We start from the raw sequence: 18,405 nt of genomic DNA, 5'->3' as shown, positions 1-18,405 counted from the left end.
GCGTGAAGCTGATGAGAGTATACGACTTCCCTAAGACTGGTACCAATTTATAGATGGGAGGACTGAGAGAACACAGCTGAAGTGTCTAGATCAGGGGTGGCCAAGTTCTGTCCTCGAGAGCCACTTTCCTGACACTCTTAGTTGTCTCCCTGCTCCAACACACCTGAATCCAATGAAAGACTCGTTAGCAGACTTTTAATGGGCCTTTCATTGGATTCAGGTGTGTTGGAGCAGGGAGACAACTAAGAGTGTCAGGAAGGTGGCTCTCGAGGACAGAACTTGGCCACCCCTGGTCTAGATTGAGAGCACAAACAGGTAGCCTGTCCAGGAATCACATGCTGGTCTCCATATTGGCCACCTAACTCCTTATCCCACTTCTTTCGTGTATCATCATCATATGTCCAGCATTGTGTCATGTAGCCACGCCTTCGTCTCAGGTCCCACTCAGTTCCTTATTCCACTGAGATACCCCCTCTGTGTGTTTACACAAAGATCCTTGAATTCTTACTCTGTTTTAAGGTGGCAGGAAGCTGATTTTAATGTAGCTGTTGAAATGTTCACTCAAGTCCGTAAGACTACTGGTTTGATTTGTAGATTTTGTTCAAGGTGATTTCTTGCTTCTGTGAGACCAAGAACAATTGCAGGTAAATCTAAAAATTTTTTTTTTAAAATTTAAATATTTTTGTCAATATTTCAATAAGTGAAAGTGATATATAGAAATAAACTAAATGCTTCAAGCATTTCTTTTTATTTTAATATTTATGGCCTACACCTCTGAAGAAAAGCTTATATATATATATATATATATATATATATATATATATATATATATATATATATATATATATATATATTATATATATATATATATATATATATATATATATATATATATATATATATATATATATATATATATATATATATATATATATATATATATATATATATATATATATCAAAATATTAGAATATTTCATGACACCAATCCAACAAAATAATTTATAATGCAGAAATGTCAAACATCTGAAAGTATGTTAATTTATGCACTCAATACTTTGCACTCATTTTTGTATGAATTATTAAATCAACGTGTGACATTGCTGAGGTTTTATGGAAGCCCCACGTCGCTTTGATAGCGGCCTTCACCTTCTCTGTATTGTTGGGTCCATGTTTCTCATCATCCTCCTGACAATACCCCACGCAGAACCTATAGGGTATTATCGATGGAGCCAATCAAGTATAGTAATTCCATGGTCAGCAAAGCAGTTACTCATAGTATTTGCACTGTGGGCAGGTGGCATGTCAAGCTGGAACAGGAAATTACCATCTCCAGAAAGCTTGTTGTCAGATGGACGTATGAAGTGCTCTAAAATCTCTTGGTAGACAGCTGTATTTGGACTTGATAAAACACGCTCGACCAACATTAGAAGACATGGTGCTAAAACATCAATGGCTATGGAAACTTCAAACTGGACTTCAAGCAACTTGGATTCTGTGTGTTGCTATTGTTCCTCTAGATTCTGAAACAAAATGAAATGCAAACTTGACTTTTATCTGAAAAGAGGACTTTGGGCCACTGAAGAGGCCAGTTCTTTTTTAAACTTAGCCCAGGTAAGATGCTTCTGACATTCTCTCTGGTTCAGCAGTGGCTTGACGTTAGGAATGTAACACCTGCACATTTCCTGGACACATATGTGCATGGTGGCTCTTGATGCACCGACTCCAGCCTCAGTCCACTCCTTGTGAAGCTCCCTCAAGTTCTTGAATCAGCTTTCCTTGACAATATTTTCAAGGCTGCAGTTGTCCCTGTTGCTTGTGCATCTTTTCTGCCCACACTTTTCCCTTGCAGTCAACTTTCCATGAATATGGTTTTATCCAGCACTCTGCGAACAATTGACGCTTTCAGCAATGACCTTCTGTGGCTTACCGTCCTTGTGGAGTTAGTCTTCTCTACAACTGAGAGAGACTGATGGTATTTTACCATAAATAGTATTATCTAAAGTTTATCCATTATTCTATTTCAAGATATGCATTTTCTACTTTTTTGAAGCTATAGGCCATAATTACCCAAATAAACTGAAAAAAAAAATGCTTGAAATATTTTAGTGTATATGTAATCAGTAAAAAAAAAATTTCTGAAATACATGACAAAAAAGCTGAACTTTTTCTCAATATTCAAATTTTTTAGATGTACCTGTATTTGTTTGTTCAGTTGTACAAAAAATAACAGAAAAAATTAAAAGGACAATAGATAAACAGAAAGAAAAATAAAATGGGCAAATGAGATACCAGAGACAGACAATGACATAATACATCATTTGGGAGGGAGTTGTAGCTTGACATCATACAAACATGGCAACATGCAGCTTTTCATTTGGGGCCTAAAACCATTTGGACCAACAATGAAACAACACTAATACGATGATATGTTACACAATCTATGTATTTTAATTTAAAAAAAAATGAAGTAATTGTTACATGAACAAATAGAAGCATGATTAAATGCCTTCAAATCTGAAAAAATATATATACAGAACTGGTATCATGGGAAATCAGTTGTGGGTGTCAGCACATGCGGCACATTGAGCAATCCACGTTCAACAGTGTGATGAAATAACTGACAGACTGGCTTCTCTACAGCAATGATGAGTCAGCGTTAATGTGAATCACTGAGACACAAAACACCGATCAAGATCACTGGCATTAACAGCTTCTCCAGAGTGCAGTGTGCTTCATACATGACAGGATACACCGCAGTACTTACATTGTCATGCTCACAGACCGAGCACGGCCTCTGTGGCCTTTGGCGAGGATGAATTTCACTGAGAGAGACAGAGAAAGAGAATCAGCAGTTGTTGAGAAGATAATATACCAATATAAAAATATAGCCAGCAACACTCAAGTGTCCTTCTTAATAAAAGTTTAAATGACTCACAGCAAGACGACAGGATCAGGAGCACAAACGCGTTTCGACTAGGTCTTCATCAGTGTGTCATAGATAATATACCAAAAAATTTAAAGCTTCCATTTGAAGGTTTCATGTTGTCCACTTTTTCAACTTGGTAATTTAGCATACCAGGTATCATAAAAACAAATATTGCAGTTTGTAGCCAAAAACAACCCAATAACACTGAAGTTAACTCTGCTGTTTAATTCTGTGCTCCTACCCACTGCACCATCCTGATAGCAAATAAAAGTGGGGTAGATGAGCTGTTTGTTAAATAAAAGCCATTTCTATGCTTGATTACCCATGATGCTCTTCTCAGTGTTGACCACCAGAAGCAGCACTTTACTGGATTGTACACACACAGATGCAGTGTATAAGAAAGGTCAGAGCCAACTGTATTTCCCCAGGAGGCTCATATCTTTCAATGTTTGTAGAAATATGTGGCGGATGTTTTATCACTCTGTGGTCTCCAGCGTCAACTTCTATGCCAGGGGTATTCAACTTGTTCCGGAAAGAGCCAAGAAGGTACAGGTTTTCTTTGCAACCACCCACTCCACCAGGTGATTTCACTGATTAACTGACTCCATCTGCTCAAAGTGATGTTAATCAGTGAAATCCCTTGGTGGACTGGGTGGTTGCAAAGAAAAGCTGCACCCTCTCTGCCCTTTCTGGAATGAGTTGAATACCCCTGTTCTATGCTGTAGTGTGCTGGAACAGCAGGCTGAAGGCAGCTGATACAAACAGACTCAACAAGCTCATCAGGAGACCTGGCTCTTGAGCTGGAGTCTGTGGTGGACGTGTCAGAGAGGAGGATGTTGAGGAAACTGCTCAGCATCCTGGAAAACACCTCCCACCCCCTGCATGCCACACTGACATCCTGTCAGAGCACCTTCAGCCACAGACTGAGACCACTGCAGCACACCACAGAACGCCATAGGAGGTCTCTCCTACCTGTGGCAATCAGAGTTGTATAATTCTTCTGCAGGATGAATACATAATGAACAGTTATTCAGAGTAATATTTCAATTTCAATTTTCAATTTATATAGCGCCAAATCACAACAGAGTTGCCTCAAAGCGCTTCACACAGGTAAGGTCTAACCTTACCAACCCCCAGAGCAACAGTGGTAAGGAAAAACTCCCTCTGAGGAAGAAACCTCAAGCAGACCAGACTCAAATGGGTGACCCTCTGCTTGGGCCATGCTACAAACATAAATTACAGAACAATTCACAAACAAATATATAAGAAATGCTATAGGCGCACAGGACAGGAGGATCGCCAACACGAATACAACTCCCATCTCTGAATCAGGCATCAGAAAGACAAAAAAAAATACTGTATAATTTGCCAGCATTAAACAACAAGAAAAACAGAAGAAATACTAAGGTGACTGCCGGCCACTAGCCCTAAACTTCACTAAAAGACCCAGAATTTAGGTAAAGTTGAGGCTGCGGCCTGCTCCAATTACTAATAAATGAATTAAAAGAGTAAAAAGCGTAAAACAAAACTGTACCAGTATGCTAGCCATATGAAAGGGAAAATAAATGCGTCTTAAGTCTGGACTTGAAAGCCTACACAGAATCTGACTGTTTTATTGACGCAGGGAGATCATTCCACAGAACAGGGGCACGATAAGAGAAAGCTCTGTGACCCGCAGACTTCACCCTCAGAACGTGAAGCCTGGGCCGGTACGGAGGTGCCAGTCCATGAATAATTTTATAGGTTAGTAGCAGAACCTTAAAATCTGATCTCACTGAGACAGGAAGCCAGTGAAGGGATGCTAAAATGGGTGTAATGTGGTCGAACTTTCTGCTTCGTGTCAAAAGTCTGGCTGCAGCATTTTGAACCAATTGGAGACCCCTAATGTTAGACTGCGGTAAACCAGAAAATAGAACATTGCAGTAGTCCAATCTAGAAGAGATAAATGCATGGATCAGGGTCTCAGCATCAGCCATAGACAGGATGGGACGAATCTTCACTATATTTCGCAGGTGGAATAAAGTAGTCCTAGTAATATTTCTAATGTGGAGGCCAAAGGACAACGAAGGATCAAAAATTACCCCAAGGTTCCTCACTTTGTCAGTGTGATGTATGACAAATGAGCCGAGGCTGAGCGTTAACTGGTCAAATTGATGCCGATGTCTCACTGGACCAAGAACCATCATTTCAGTCTTATCAGAGTTTAAAAGTAGGAAGATTCTAGACATCCAACTTCTCACTGCTGCAAGGCAATCTTCTAAGGATTTTATGTGAACGAGATTACCAGCAGTTATCGGTATGTATAACTGAGTATCATCTGCATAGCAGTGAAAGGTAATCCCAAAACATCGCAATATGTGCACAAGGGGTGCTATATAAAGGGAGAAAAGCAGGGGGCCTAAGACAGGCCCCTGTGGAACCCCAAATTTCATGTCACTAAGGTTAGAGGTAGTGATACTGTACAAAACACAGTGAGAACGACTGGTCAAGTATGACGTCAGCCATGCAAGGGTACTCCCAGTAATCCCAAAGTGATTTTCCAGCCTATCAAGTAGAATATGATGATCCACTGTATCAAATGCAGCACTGAGATCTAACAGCAACAGAACTGTAGTGGTGTCCGAATCCATTGTAAGCAGAAGATCATTCACCACTTTAGTGAGAGCCGTCTCTGTGGAATGATATTTTCTAAAACCAGACTGCAGTGCCTCAAAGAGATTATTCTCAGTAAGATAGTCTACGAGCTGCCGTGACACCACTTTTTCCAGAATTTTAGAGAAAAATGATAGATTTGATATCGGCCAATAGTTTGTCAATACACTAGGGTCAAGATTGGGTTTCTTAAGTAATGGTTTAATCACTGCAGATTTGAAACATTTAGGAACAGATCCAGAAGTTAAAGAAAGATTAATAATTTCCAGCACAGTCGGCCCAAGAGTGGGCCACAGGTCCTTAAACAGTTTTGTTGGTATAGGATCAAATAAACAGGTTGAGCTTTTTGTTGACATTACGAGTTTTGTCAGCATGCCTAGTGAGATACTGTCAAATTCTGTAAATCTAGGTAAAACCTCAGTAGTGGCGCCCACATCAATAGCAGGGTGTAGTGGCTGCATTAAGGCATGCCGGAATATGTTTAACGTGATGTCTTCTATTTTCTTCCCAAAGTAATCGAGGAAATCTTGTGCTGTAAAAGGACAGCGAACTACAGGTGGTTGTCCATGCAAAAGTGTTGCCACCATGTCGAAAAAATCACAACAGTTGTATGACATTGAATACCCTAATTATGTTTTGATTATTTTACTGATATTTTATTCAGAGATATTTTAAAACATTAGAAAAAATGTTTGTTTACTATTCATTTTTATCATTGAAGATCATAAGTCTGGGTGTGGGACAAGCACAAAACGGCAATATTTGCATATAATGATGCTGAAAAAAGGTGAAAAAGTCATCATAGACTACTAGGACAAATTTCTTCAAACACTTTCATTGTAAAGATAACTATAAAAGTGTGAAATTTCCCCTTTTTTCTTTTTTTCATAAAATATGATCAAGGGACATAAAAGTGCCCGTAGTCTAAGAATCACCCAAAGATATATAAGGTTGTTGTTCCACTAAACACGGCAGCGAAACTGTAAACTTAATAAGTGAGTGATCAGACACCACTGATGTAAGAGGCATGATGACAATATTCCGACAGCAATACCACGTGCGAGAACCAGATCCAGGGTATTTCCACTAACGTGCGTCGAATCCCGAATGCATTGCCGAAATGCTAATGCATCCACAATTTCCATAAATGATTTGCGGAGGGGATCAGAAGGCTTATTTATATGAATGTTAAAGTCACCAATGATCAGAATGTTATCTACACTAGTTGCCAAGTTAGAGATGAATGCACCAAATTCATCTAAGAATTCAGAATATGGGCCAGGAGGCCTATATACAGTGACAAAGTAATACGACTGATTTTTATTCTTCTGACCTTGGCAATGTGTAATATCCTGAGCAGAGCAGAGAATCAGATGCTCAAACGAGTGATATTTGTAACCCCCAACAGCTAATAAGCTAAACCTAGATTTATAAATAAGAGCAACACCCCCGCCTTGCTTCACATCACGAGGGACGTGACTAAATGTATATGCTGGTGGGCAGGCCTCATTTAAGGGGAGGACAGCTGTAGGTTTACGCCAGGTTTCACATAGCACAATCATATCTAAGTGAAGATCAATAATTAGATCACTGATCAACAATGATTTTGAGGACAGTGATCTTATGTTAATGAGACCCAGTCTAAGGACCTCAGTGGGGTTGACAGTTGAACTGTTTGGGTTTAGGGGTGGTTCCAGAGTAGCATATATAAGATGCCTAGAAGTAGGTTTAGGTTTAAGACATTCCACGCGCGTTGTAGGTAGCAGACATGAAATCTTTGCTATTGCTGGAACAACCACTGGGCCATCCTCAATTTCATCATCATCCAATATAGTAATGGGTATTAAGTTTGGAAAGCATATCCCTCTATGATTTTTATGGACACGACTACGGAAGCAGGCCACAGTCTCAACTTGTTGAAATTCCCTCCCTGGCAAATAAACTGCACTAACACCATAGTGGATTTTCTGCACTACATTCCCGCTGAGCTAATGGATTCCACACCCACATTTGTCATAAGCCTTGCAGGGTCTCTAATCACCTGCTCCATGGCATGCTGTAGATTGCTAATGTTACCCTCCCTGTAGAGCTCTATCTATGTTCACAGACAAGATGGCGGCACATTCCCCAGTAGGGTGGAGGCCGTCCGGCATCAGCAAGCCACAGCGGCCCCAGAACGAAGGCCAGTTATCAATAAAGCTAAAACCTTGCTGTCTACAAAACTGCGCCAGCCACCTATTTAACGATGTCAGCCTACTAAACGCCTCATCAGTACCCCGGGAGGGGAGGGGACCAGAGACTATTAATCGATGCCGACATCTTTCTGGCAAGGTCACAAGTCCTCTCTATGTCCATTTTTGTGACCTCTGAGTGCTTCATCCTGATATCATTGGTGCCAACGTGAATAACTATGTGACTATATCTCATGTCATGTTCCTTCGTCTGTCTTCCCTTCTGCAGCGTCAGCACCCTAAGATGAGATGCAATGTCACGAGCTCTGGCCCCAGGAATACATTTAATGTCAGCCAGCGTCTGTAACCTGACTTTGCGGGTGATAGAATCCCCTATCACTAAGGTCCAGTGTTTCGGCCTGGAGACAGGAGTGGAAGTCACTTGTGGGCTCAGAGAATTCACATCTGGCAAATCCAAGGGGGAGAACAGTTCGCACTGGCGAGTGTGATCGGGGTGCCACAACCAGGCACCAAACCCTATGGGGCTTCCTCCGCCTAGCCACAGTCCGAAAGCCGTCCTCCACAGCCGGCGTTTCTAAGCTGATGCTAATGGGCTCGCTAGCCGGCCCAACACTAACCTCATCTGGAGTGCCCGTAACATCTAATCCCACTGCACTAAGAAGCTGCTCTAACTTACAGACACGGCTCTCTAAGAGAGCCACCCTATCTTCCAACATCACGCAGGATTTACAGAGGGTGTAAAGTAGAATTAGTAGTGTACTTTGTGCACTAAGAAATTCAAGAAATGAAGCCAAGCAAACACGAGCTAACCAATAATGGATAAGCTAACCACTCCTAAGGCTCACACAGACGCAAATAAATGTATTAAAATTCACAGCAGTTCAACTGAAAAACGAACAGAAGTATTAAACGGGTAGAAAAGAAGCAGCTATAAAAAGTAACAACGGAGAGAGGAGGGGTCGACCTCGCTAGCAAATGCTAACCGCTAGCGAATGCTAACCGCCAGCGATTCACAACAGGACTGTTGTTAAATAACGTTCAGTGTAGATACAATTAATAACCAGAAGAGTGCTAAACAGAAATAAAAGAAGCGTATACAACCGTGTGAAGTTCAGAGTGGCGTCACAGCAACAAACAATCCATCAGAAGCAAGTTGCCAGATGCAGTATGCAATATTGTCGATCATCTTGTACAAATGTCTTCTAGTCATTTCACATAAAGTTGTTGTACTTATTGTGAAATAAAAAATAAACATTGTTCACTGTTTCGGTACTCTGCCAAATAATTTTCTTACAAATAAAGTTGATCTCATCTTAGCTATTACAGCACTGGAAGCTATCTCTATCCCTTTTGGCTAACTTTGACAGTCTTGTGATGTTCTTGGGAAACAGTGTAACACTCTGAAGATAGATCATTCTAAAACTTCCTATTAAACCACCATTTTTGTATAACTCTACCATTGCCAGGGCACCATCTACTGTCATGACCTTGTAATGCATCTGATAATTGCTAGCTGAAAATAGCAGGTGACCAGGTGTAAAACGTGTTGAACGCTGAGGCTTCACACACCTTCATAAGGGATTGGTCTGGGAACAAGAGATAGCTTTTTAAATTGTTGTCCTGGTTTTTGACACCTTGGATTTAGTTTGTTGTTGTTGTTGTTTGGTTCACTCACTCACTCATCTTCCACCACTTATCCGGAACCAGGTCGCGGGGGCAACAGCTATATCAGGGAACCCCAAACTTCCCTTTCCCAGGCCACATTATCACCTCTTACTGGGGGAGCCAGAGGCGTTCCCAGGCCAGTGTGGAGATATAATCTCTCCACCTAGTCCTGGGTCTTCCCCAGGGTCTCCTACCAGCTGGATGTGCCTGGAACACCTTCCTAGGGAGATGCCCAGGGGGCATCCTAACCAGATGTCTGAACCACCTCAGGTGGCTCCTTTCAATGCGAAGGAGCAGCGGTTCTACTCCAAGCTCCTCACAAATGACTGAGCTTCTCACCCTGTCTCTAAAGGAGAAACCAACCACCCTCCTGAGTAAGCCCATTTCGGCCACTTGTACCCACAATCTCGTTCTTTCGGTCATGACCCAACATTTACAACCATAGGTGAGAGTAAGAATGAAGATTGACAAGTAGATCAAGAGCTTCGCCTTTTGGCTGAGCTCCCTTTTTGTACAGTAAAGCAAAGGTAATACCGTCCCTGCTGCACCGTTACGGACAATCTCCATTGTCCCCTCACTTGTGAACAAGACCTCGAGGTACTTGAACTCCTTCACTTGAGGCAAGACCTCATTCCCTACCCAGAGTAGGCAGTCCATCGGTTTCCTGCTGAGAACCATCCATGGCCTCATATTTAGCGGTGCTGATCCTCATCCAGTGCTGGAGGTCACTGGACCTCTAGCACTCACTCACTAACTTGTTTGGTTCTTGGGTCAAAATTTCAGTCATCTCACAATAACCCCACCAGAAAACTCACATTTACCAATCAGACCTGATTGTTTTTAGTTAGTTTCCCATATTAACTGATGAGATCTGATCCAACATCTCCAACACCTTCCATAGTGCACATTATATTCGAGATTATAACGGTTTTAAGGACAAATATGTAAACTTTGATTTACTGCATGAACAGTACTCACAATTGCTTCAAATTACATGAAAGATGATGAGATGATGAACACGGAACCTAGATATTACATGTTCAGGCAAATAGTCCTTAAATTCCTGACAAGTTTCCTAATGAACACAGGAAGTGTTGCGGAGTCGCTGCTGAAAAGATCTGCATACAACTGCAGGTGCAGTTTAATAGTTCTACTCGTTTCTGAATACCGGGTATGTGCCACTAATGAGAGGCGTTTTTCAAAATTCTGTAATGGCGCAGGTCTGCTTTTCCAGATTTTTCCATGTCTAGGCTGGGATTTTTTTTTTTTTTTTTTAACGGTCATTCGCAGCTGCTGTGAAAAAAATAAAAGGTACATGCCACCCACATGATTCGAACTTACAATTTACAAAAGCTCTGATTGCCAGCCAGAAACTTTGCAACTGCGCCATCATCGCTGTCCTATAAAAGGTGTGGAAAAATGCCTGAAATCAACAAGGAGATAAACGTATTTAAAAAAAAATAAATAATGAAACCACACACCATAAAAACAACACCACATTTTATTGAATCCCTCTTATCGAGCGGACAATGCAAGTATGAACCGTCTGTTCCTCTGTAGATGACCCATGGTCACAGACGTACAGTCATGTAATGACATGAATGATGCAGTGCACTTTTATCATGACCACATCTATTGGCCCGGTCTGTCCAGCGGGCCTTGTGCGCGTGTCCGGCCCGACATACGTGTCCTGTGGATGGTGCACTGCAGGACAGACACCGCGTCATGTGGAACAGAGCTCATATGGTAACATGACATTCAGATTGACTGCTGCTTGCTATGATCTGACCGTTTCACCTGGGACAGTCTGTCAATGTGTGCACCATGTGCTCGCTCACTGCAGCCCGTCGCAACAGTGATATATGTTTTTAAGTATGCCCACGTGAGGACAGCAAGCAGACACATGCGCATCACAGTGGGCAGTTGTAAGTTCATGTCCGTCCAAACACTGGACGTGTTCCCCAGCCGTGACATCCAGAACCAGAGATCTCAACAACAGCGGCTGTCAGCGGATACGCCCCCTGTCAGTTCAGCGCACACATCAACGTGTCACGTAATCATTTCTTTTAGTTATTTTTACTGCTATTTAGTTATCTCCCCCCATCTGCACCACATGTGGCGGATATGTTGCGGATGAGGGGGGAGCGCAACACACGTGCAATTCACACGCACGGCACGTGTTGTGGGGGCAGACGACACTCTGGCATGCCACCTGTGCATTGCTGTTATGCAACGTCACACTCGCGGGGGCACTTAGACGAATTTCACAGCCAGCTCGAAAGTGATCATCTGTTGACTGTTTTTGTGCTAACAGTGCGAATAGCCACACATTTTCTGAGTGCCAAGCAAGCGGTGTTAGATGTTCGTGCATGTCACCTGGAATTTGGCCAACACCTGCAGTGAGAGGGAGTGAATGGGCTCTCACAGGGCACACTCTGTCTTTCAGCCACTGGTGTGCGCAGATAGTTGTAGCAACAGGTGTACGAGGCGTTGGAGGCAGGTCCGATTTGTAGCGACAGCTGTACGTGGCATGAGAGGCAGCTCTGATTTTACATGAATTGCATACATTTCCTGCATCGTGCGCAATTTGACCACATTCGTACTATGTGTGAAGGGGCCCTAAATAAAGGCTAAATTAAATACAATTTGAGGTGTCGTGTAAGATGAATGAATGAATGATCAGAGTTAAACAAATTTGAACGTTCAATGTGGCACATCTCCATGGTGCGCATCACAAGGCTGTCAAAACGCACCACGTACACAATAATGGAGACGGTTCATTTTTACCCAAGGCCAATGTATGGCCATTGGGTATTGCAAAGACTTTTCGTCCGTCTGTCTGTCCAGCTCTGTGCTCACTATAACTCCATTTCTATTGCTGCCAGGGTCTTCAAATTCACAGGGAGCATTCTTGGGACACAGACCTTGGACAAGTTCAAAGATGGCTAACCTTGACCTATTCTAAGGTTTGTCACAACATTACATTTACAGGATGTAATCTCAGGATAATGAACTTGCAGGACGAAGGTAGCTGACCTTGGCCTACTTTCAGCATCAAAAGGGTTCCTTTTATGATGGGGTTTGTCCACCGGGGCAGTATATTGGCACTACTGCACAAGTTGGCCAAGTGAAACTATATGTTGCGTTTCCCATTTGTAAGCTTATACGGCCGAGGGTCCTTTAGCATTGCGTTCTATATTTGTTGTTAATGACCACAAATAAATAAATACCTGTCACATTTGAGTGTTGGAACTCTAGTGAAATCCACACCTCACATTCATACATTTATGTCTCCAGAGGATATGCATGGCCAGATGTGATGCCAAAAATTAACTGCATCTCTGTTCTGTTTTTGCTTTTATAAGCTCTGCAGTAACTGTCTGGCAGACTTCACTTTTTTTGCTTGCCACCTTGTATCTTTTGGACACAATCTTAATTTTCCACATTCAAGGGAAGTAACACCCCTTTGCGCCGACCCCCAAACATTCCACGTTCCCAACTATTCATCCTGCTGTGAGTCAGCCCGTCTCAGTCCCACGAAGCAGCAGCCCTGGAGGCTCAGGGCATGTTCCCCCATCAGACTGTATTCACATGACAACCTGATGTGAGCTGAATCTCATTTTTCACCAGAAATCACAAATCAGATTGAAACCAGTACAAATGCAATTGCATCAGATCTGAAATTAAAGACAGAGTATGCATGTTCACACAACTCAAAAAAGATCAAGCTGAATACAAACACTCCTTCAGCAATCAGGTCACCAGAATTCATGAAGTAAGATTTGTAGCATTCAATCTTGGATACGACCTACATGTAATCTGACCATTCTCACGAGAGTCATATCACCAGGCAAGACATACAATTCAGATTCTAATCAGAGCTGAAACTGAAAAATTCAAATTTCATATGTTCACACTATTTAGATTTGAAAAGAAAATCTTAATTTGATATGTTCATACTGTTTAAAAAATATGAGTGTTCTGACCATTTTCAGACCAGTGACAAATTCAATGATCAGATAAGAATCAAGTGCAGTACCACATATAAAAGTTGCCCAAAGGTGATGGGGGAATGATATGCCATGTTTATGTTCTACAAAAAGATCAGAGCTGTACAATATGCAGCAAAAAAAATTAAGGTCACTTTAAATCATAATGTCAACATAGTCACTGCTAATCAGACACATGTATCTTACAATTCTGACTGTGCATTGCCTATAAGTATGATCTTGCCAGGGGGGAGTAAATACAGGACAAACCCTTTAGCAAGTAATGTGAATACAATCTCTTAATTGGCATAAGCAGATCGAGAAAGAGAACGAATGAATTTATCACTGGGTGTAGACACATTAATAAGTGGTCCAAGTTGAGAAAAAAAATTAAATCATATTTGGTACACCACTGACCGCAAAAGAAGAGTTCTGTGTCAAAAGGAGAAAAATCTATCCGTTTATTTCAAGCAGCAATGTGAACGTTGCCTGCCTGTAATATTATATACAGATTTTTGGAGAAAAGTGGTTCTTAAAACGGTGAAATGAGGTTTGAAACATTTGAAAACTTTACTAGATATAACTTATTCACTATATATATGTTGCTTTATTTAAAAAAAAAAAAGTTTAATTAAGCTGTGGCAAAGAGGTTAAAAAATGAAAGTCGTCCGTTTTCCCTCCAAGAAACAAGCGTCATTACTCAAATTTTCGAGGACAAACATTCCAAAAGAACACACTAAAAAAAAAAAAAACGTAAAAACAATAATGCAGACATTACAAACGGCAATGTTAAATAGTTAAGAAGTACGTTTATATATTCTTACGGCTCTCCGGCTGCTTTACGGCCAGCTTTTCTTTCTTCCCAGTCAGACTTGAGAGGAGTTTAAATCCTCTCTGCCCGTCAGCTCAGAGTGTCTTTGAGCTCAGACTCCACAACAGTGAAACAGAGACGAATTTTCTCCAACTGGTTTTCTCACCATCAAACGCCGGTGATGACGTAAACAGTCATAAACGACCATGAGAGGTGTGTCAGAGGAGGGGGCGGAGCCACTCAGCAAAACAGACAGGGCGCTGTGGCTGTGCTGCGTTCACGGACATCACCGTCAACACCATTTTTCATGCCCATGTCACATTTCAGGCATAGTTGCATTAAACAAACACGTTCAGTAATTCTTGTATTTATTTTTGGATAGCAGAATTGTACAATTTGATGAGTTACGCATGAGTAACTTAGAAAAATATCACTGGTTTATTAACTACTGCGTAATGTTAGACTTCTCTTTGATTGTTTTAGGATGACTTGGGTGTCAAAATCCAGCCCCTCATCTGCCCGTCGTGACACATGGGAAACAGAACAAGTAGGGGATTGCCTGTTGGGGCGAAATGCGGTGGGGACCATGTGTGACACGTGGCCCCTACAGTAACCATGAAGGAACCCTGAACATGAGAGAAGGCTGCAGCAGGTCCTCAGTGTTTGTTGGTGTGCAAGGACATTCCCAAGTCAAACAAACCAACCTACAGGCATTTCTAGATCAACCCTAGGCGAAAATAGTCTGCGAATTGATCAATAGACAATCTTCCTCACCAGGTGATCAGGATCCGAGGACCTGCTGCAGCCTTCATCCACCTTCACAGCCGTTGGGTTAAAGCATCAATAGAAATCGATATATTAAAGCCATTACCTCCTCCGCTTGATCCATCATTGAGGACTTCTTGTTTCACCAGAGCTCCATTGACCATCTCGTGTTCAGGGTTCCTATTGGGCCTTGATGTTTACTGTAGTGACCACAGGGCACACAAGGTCCCCACCATATTACTCCCCAAGAGGCAATCCCCTCCGTGATCCATTAATCAGGCGTCACGACACGGACAAGGTGCTGGATTTTGACACCCTGCCATAATATACGGTTGTGTGCGGTGTTGATACCTGATCAGTTATGTCCAGAGTTGAGCCACTTTATTTTTGACTAACACACAACCTGATAAATCAGCTCTAAACTGTTTAAGTTAAACAGAAAAGACATTGAATTTGACATTTCAAGGTCACTGAAAGCCAAAGGTCATGTGACCAAAAGAAAGTTGATATAGGGATTAACGAGTATTTAATACTAACCATAGGTGTATTAGTGAAGCAGGTAAGAGAATATTTAGAGAAATCTTTCAAATGGTAAAACAAGTACCAAATTTGGCACAAATACTCCTTAGACATTACTCATTTGTAAAAGCACATTAGCCACCTAAATTTTCAATAGGCAGTCAGGTAGGGGTCAATTAAAGAATTACAAAGATTTTGGAATCTTTGTGATCAGACAAATTATGTGGTGAAGTTTTCAGTATGATGGGAGCATTTTTAGATTTTTACCCCTGTGTAATTTTTTATTTGACCCCTACCTGGCTGCCTATTGAAAATTCAAGTGGCCAACATGTTTTTACAAAAGAATAATGTCTAAGGAGTATTTGTGCCAAATTTGGTGCTCGTTTCCAGAAATGAACAATTGTTACAGTTATCTGCTCCACTATATATATATATATATATATATATAATCAAAACAGTTTTGAATGTGGCCGGTGACCTGGTCTTATGTCACAAAAATCAAATCAAGCTGAGCTGGGCCTAATCTTTGCTTTTAGTGGAAGAGTTTTGGCACATACAGGTGCAGAACACTCAGACTTTTATACTGTGTAACATAAACCCCTTCAGTATTTAACTGTCAGAGGTAGATAAATGTTTATTTTGATAATATGACCCCTTAAATGCTGTAACTTACTGGCATTCAGAACCAGTACAATACAATACAGACCGTAGACCCAGGACCTTGATTATGGAGTCTAACGATTGAGTCAGCGACCAGGTTAGAATGTAACCAGGCTTATGAGTGTGTGAGTCACTATCATTAAAGTGTTCAGTGCCCAAAATGTGCGTCATTATCAACTTGCATGTAATTTTCTGCATGAACAGGAGGAGATTCATTCACAAAATGACACTTAATCTGTGTGGTTATGGAGGCGCATCACTTCTGTTGCACAGCTCGCTGATGTTTACGTGACTGATTAGTATAATTATTACCAGCATCTTGCCATCACTATGTCATAGGCTGCAGCAACTTCCCGACATCAAAAATCCCAAACAGCTTCACCAAAGGTTCTGACTCAAAAAGTCGGGGGAAATATTACAATTTTGGTTTTACTGATGACTTTAAAGGACATTGCATGTTAATCTGAATTGTTGTGACAGCAAGCGTCCTCCAGTGTCGGATGTTTTTATCTAATAACACATTCTTGACATTTTTGTGACAAATGTCAGAAATCTTGCTTTAATTTTCCTGTTTCTAGATCCTCACTGTCATTGTGGGAATCCTTTCATGACTAATTAATCAGATTCTGTGTGGATCAGAGAAAGGATTTTCTCAGGGGGAGATTACATACCACAAGAATGAGATCATACTTGCAGACAGGCTAGACTGAAGGTAATGATGTCACCCCCTCATTCTGCAGCTTCCCTTACCAAGACCACGCCCACACCACATCTGACCCCTGAAGGACACCATGAGTTTACCTAGCTAGCCATGAATCTGTGTCTTTCACTCTTTGGTCTCATTTTGCATCGTGTATGAAAGCTGGTTGAATTGAGGAGACTCCTTAGATGTTGCACTTTTTTTCTGCTATGCTCCACCCCACTGATCCCATGGTTAAAGAATACTCAACAAAATTATACGTGGGTGTGTGTAGGAAGGGGACTACTGTTGTTCTGGTTATAGGGGGTGGAAGGCTTTGGACTTAAATAGGAAGGGCATGGTGGCAATTCTGGGGTCTGCTATAGGGCCCTTGGCAAGGGCACCCCTCCACCTAGTGCTTTATCCTCACTCGAGGGGAGGAGTGTTGTGTGGGCCGCCAGAAGAGGAGGTACTGCTGGCCCACCACCAGAGGGCGCCCTGCCTGAAGTGCGGACTTCAGGCACGAGAGGGCGCTGCCGCCTCACAGGAACAACCGAGGTGACAGCTGTCACTCATCAACTATGACAGCTGTCACCGATCATCTGCACTTCACCCCAGATAAAAGCAGGATGACACCTCCACCATGTCGCCGAGATATCGTTCTTCTAAGGAGGTAATATTCTCAGCCATAAACTAAACTGTATCTTAGTCTGAACTCTTTTTGCAGCCGCTTTCCTGTGGAGCCTTGTCCGCTGATTGGTGGTTTGTGAGAGTGCCGACGTCTTCGCCTCTCACTCTTTCCAGATAAGTGCTGAAACAGGAGCTGCACGAGTGTGTGATTTGAGGTGGAGGTGGAATTCCCACCGTTGTTGTTACTGGGTGTACACACACCCACACTTGACTGTCTTTGCTCTTCGCCAGCAGTACCAGATCCGACACGCGGAGACGGTGGCCACCTGGGGGACTCGGGACCTGGCGGCTCCAGTATCCTTCGGGTTCGGTGGCGGAGGAAATCGTGTGGTTCCAGTTCTTCTTTAGACGGACGTCTCCTATCATCGAGCCTGCCCACACGACACCTTTATCCATTGACTTTGTATCATTCTATAATCTGCTGTGTATGGTTGTGGCATTCACAACAGTAAAGTGTTCAAATTTGACTCCTTCTATTGTCCGTTCATTTGCGCCCCCTGTTGTGGGTCCGTGTCACTACACTTTCACAACAGGATATCTCGGCCAGCGTCATGGACTCCGAGGGGCGTCACCCAGCGATTGAACGGCCAATGGGAGAGCAGGGTGCACGGGCATCTGCAGGAAGCATGATTGGTGAGTTGCAGCACATCCTCACCGCCTTTACGGCTCGGTTGGATCAGATGACCGAGCAAAACATTCTCCTGAACCGCAGGGTGGAGGCTCTCTCCGCACAGGCGGCAGCGAGCGCTCAGGGCGCTGCTGCGGCTCCTCCTCCTGCCGACCCTGTGCAAGATATGAATGTTCCAGTGGTCGTTCAACAACCCCTCCCACCATCCCCTGAAGCATACATAAGC

At 42.3% G+C, this 18,405-nt stretch overlaps 1 protein-coding gene across 1 annotated transcript in view; it reads right to left on the bottom strand.

Annotated features, from left to right (window-relative positions):
• Positions 1–14,387, bottom strand: part of lepr (leptin receptor) — a 78,632-nt gene extending 64,245 nt beyond the window's left edge. The window contains exons 1-2 of the mRNA XM_034179565.1: positions 14,252–14,387; positions 2,768–2,825 (exon numbers count right to left, since the gene is read on the bottom strand). Coding sequence (XP_034035456.1) covers positions 2,768–2,775 — 8 coding nt within the window. The 5' untranslated portion in view covers positions 2,776–2,825; positions 14,252–14,387. The remainder of the gene's footprint in view (positions 1–2,767; positions 2,826–14,251) is intronic.
• Between the last annotated feature and the right edge of the window lie 4,018 nt (positions 14,388–18,405).

This window comes from Thalassophryne amazonica, chromosome 10 (genome assembly GCF_902500255.1).
Source record: "Thalassophryne amazonica chromosome 10, fThaAma1.1, whole genome shotgun sequence".
In the NCBI taxonomy this organism is placed as follows: Eukaryota; Metazoa; Chordata; class Actinopteri; order Batrachoidiformes; family Batrachoididae; genus Thalassophryne; species Thalassophryne amazonica.
Note: the sequence above shows the minus strand (reverse complement) of the source record. Positions and strands in the feature narration are given on the sequence as shown.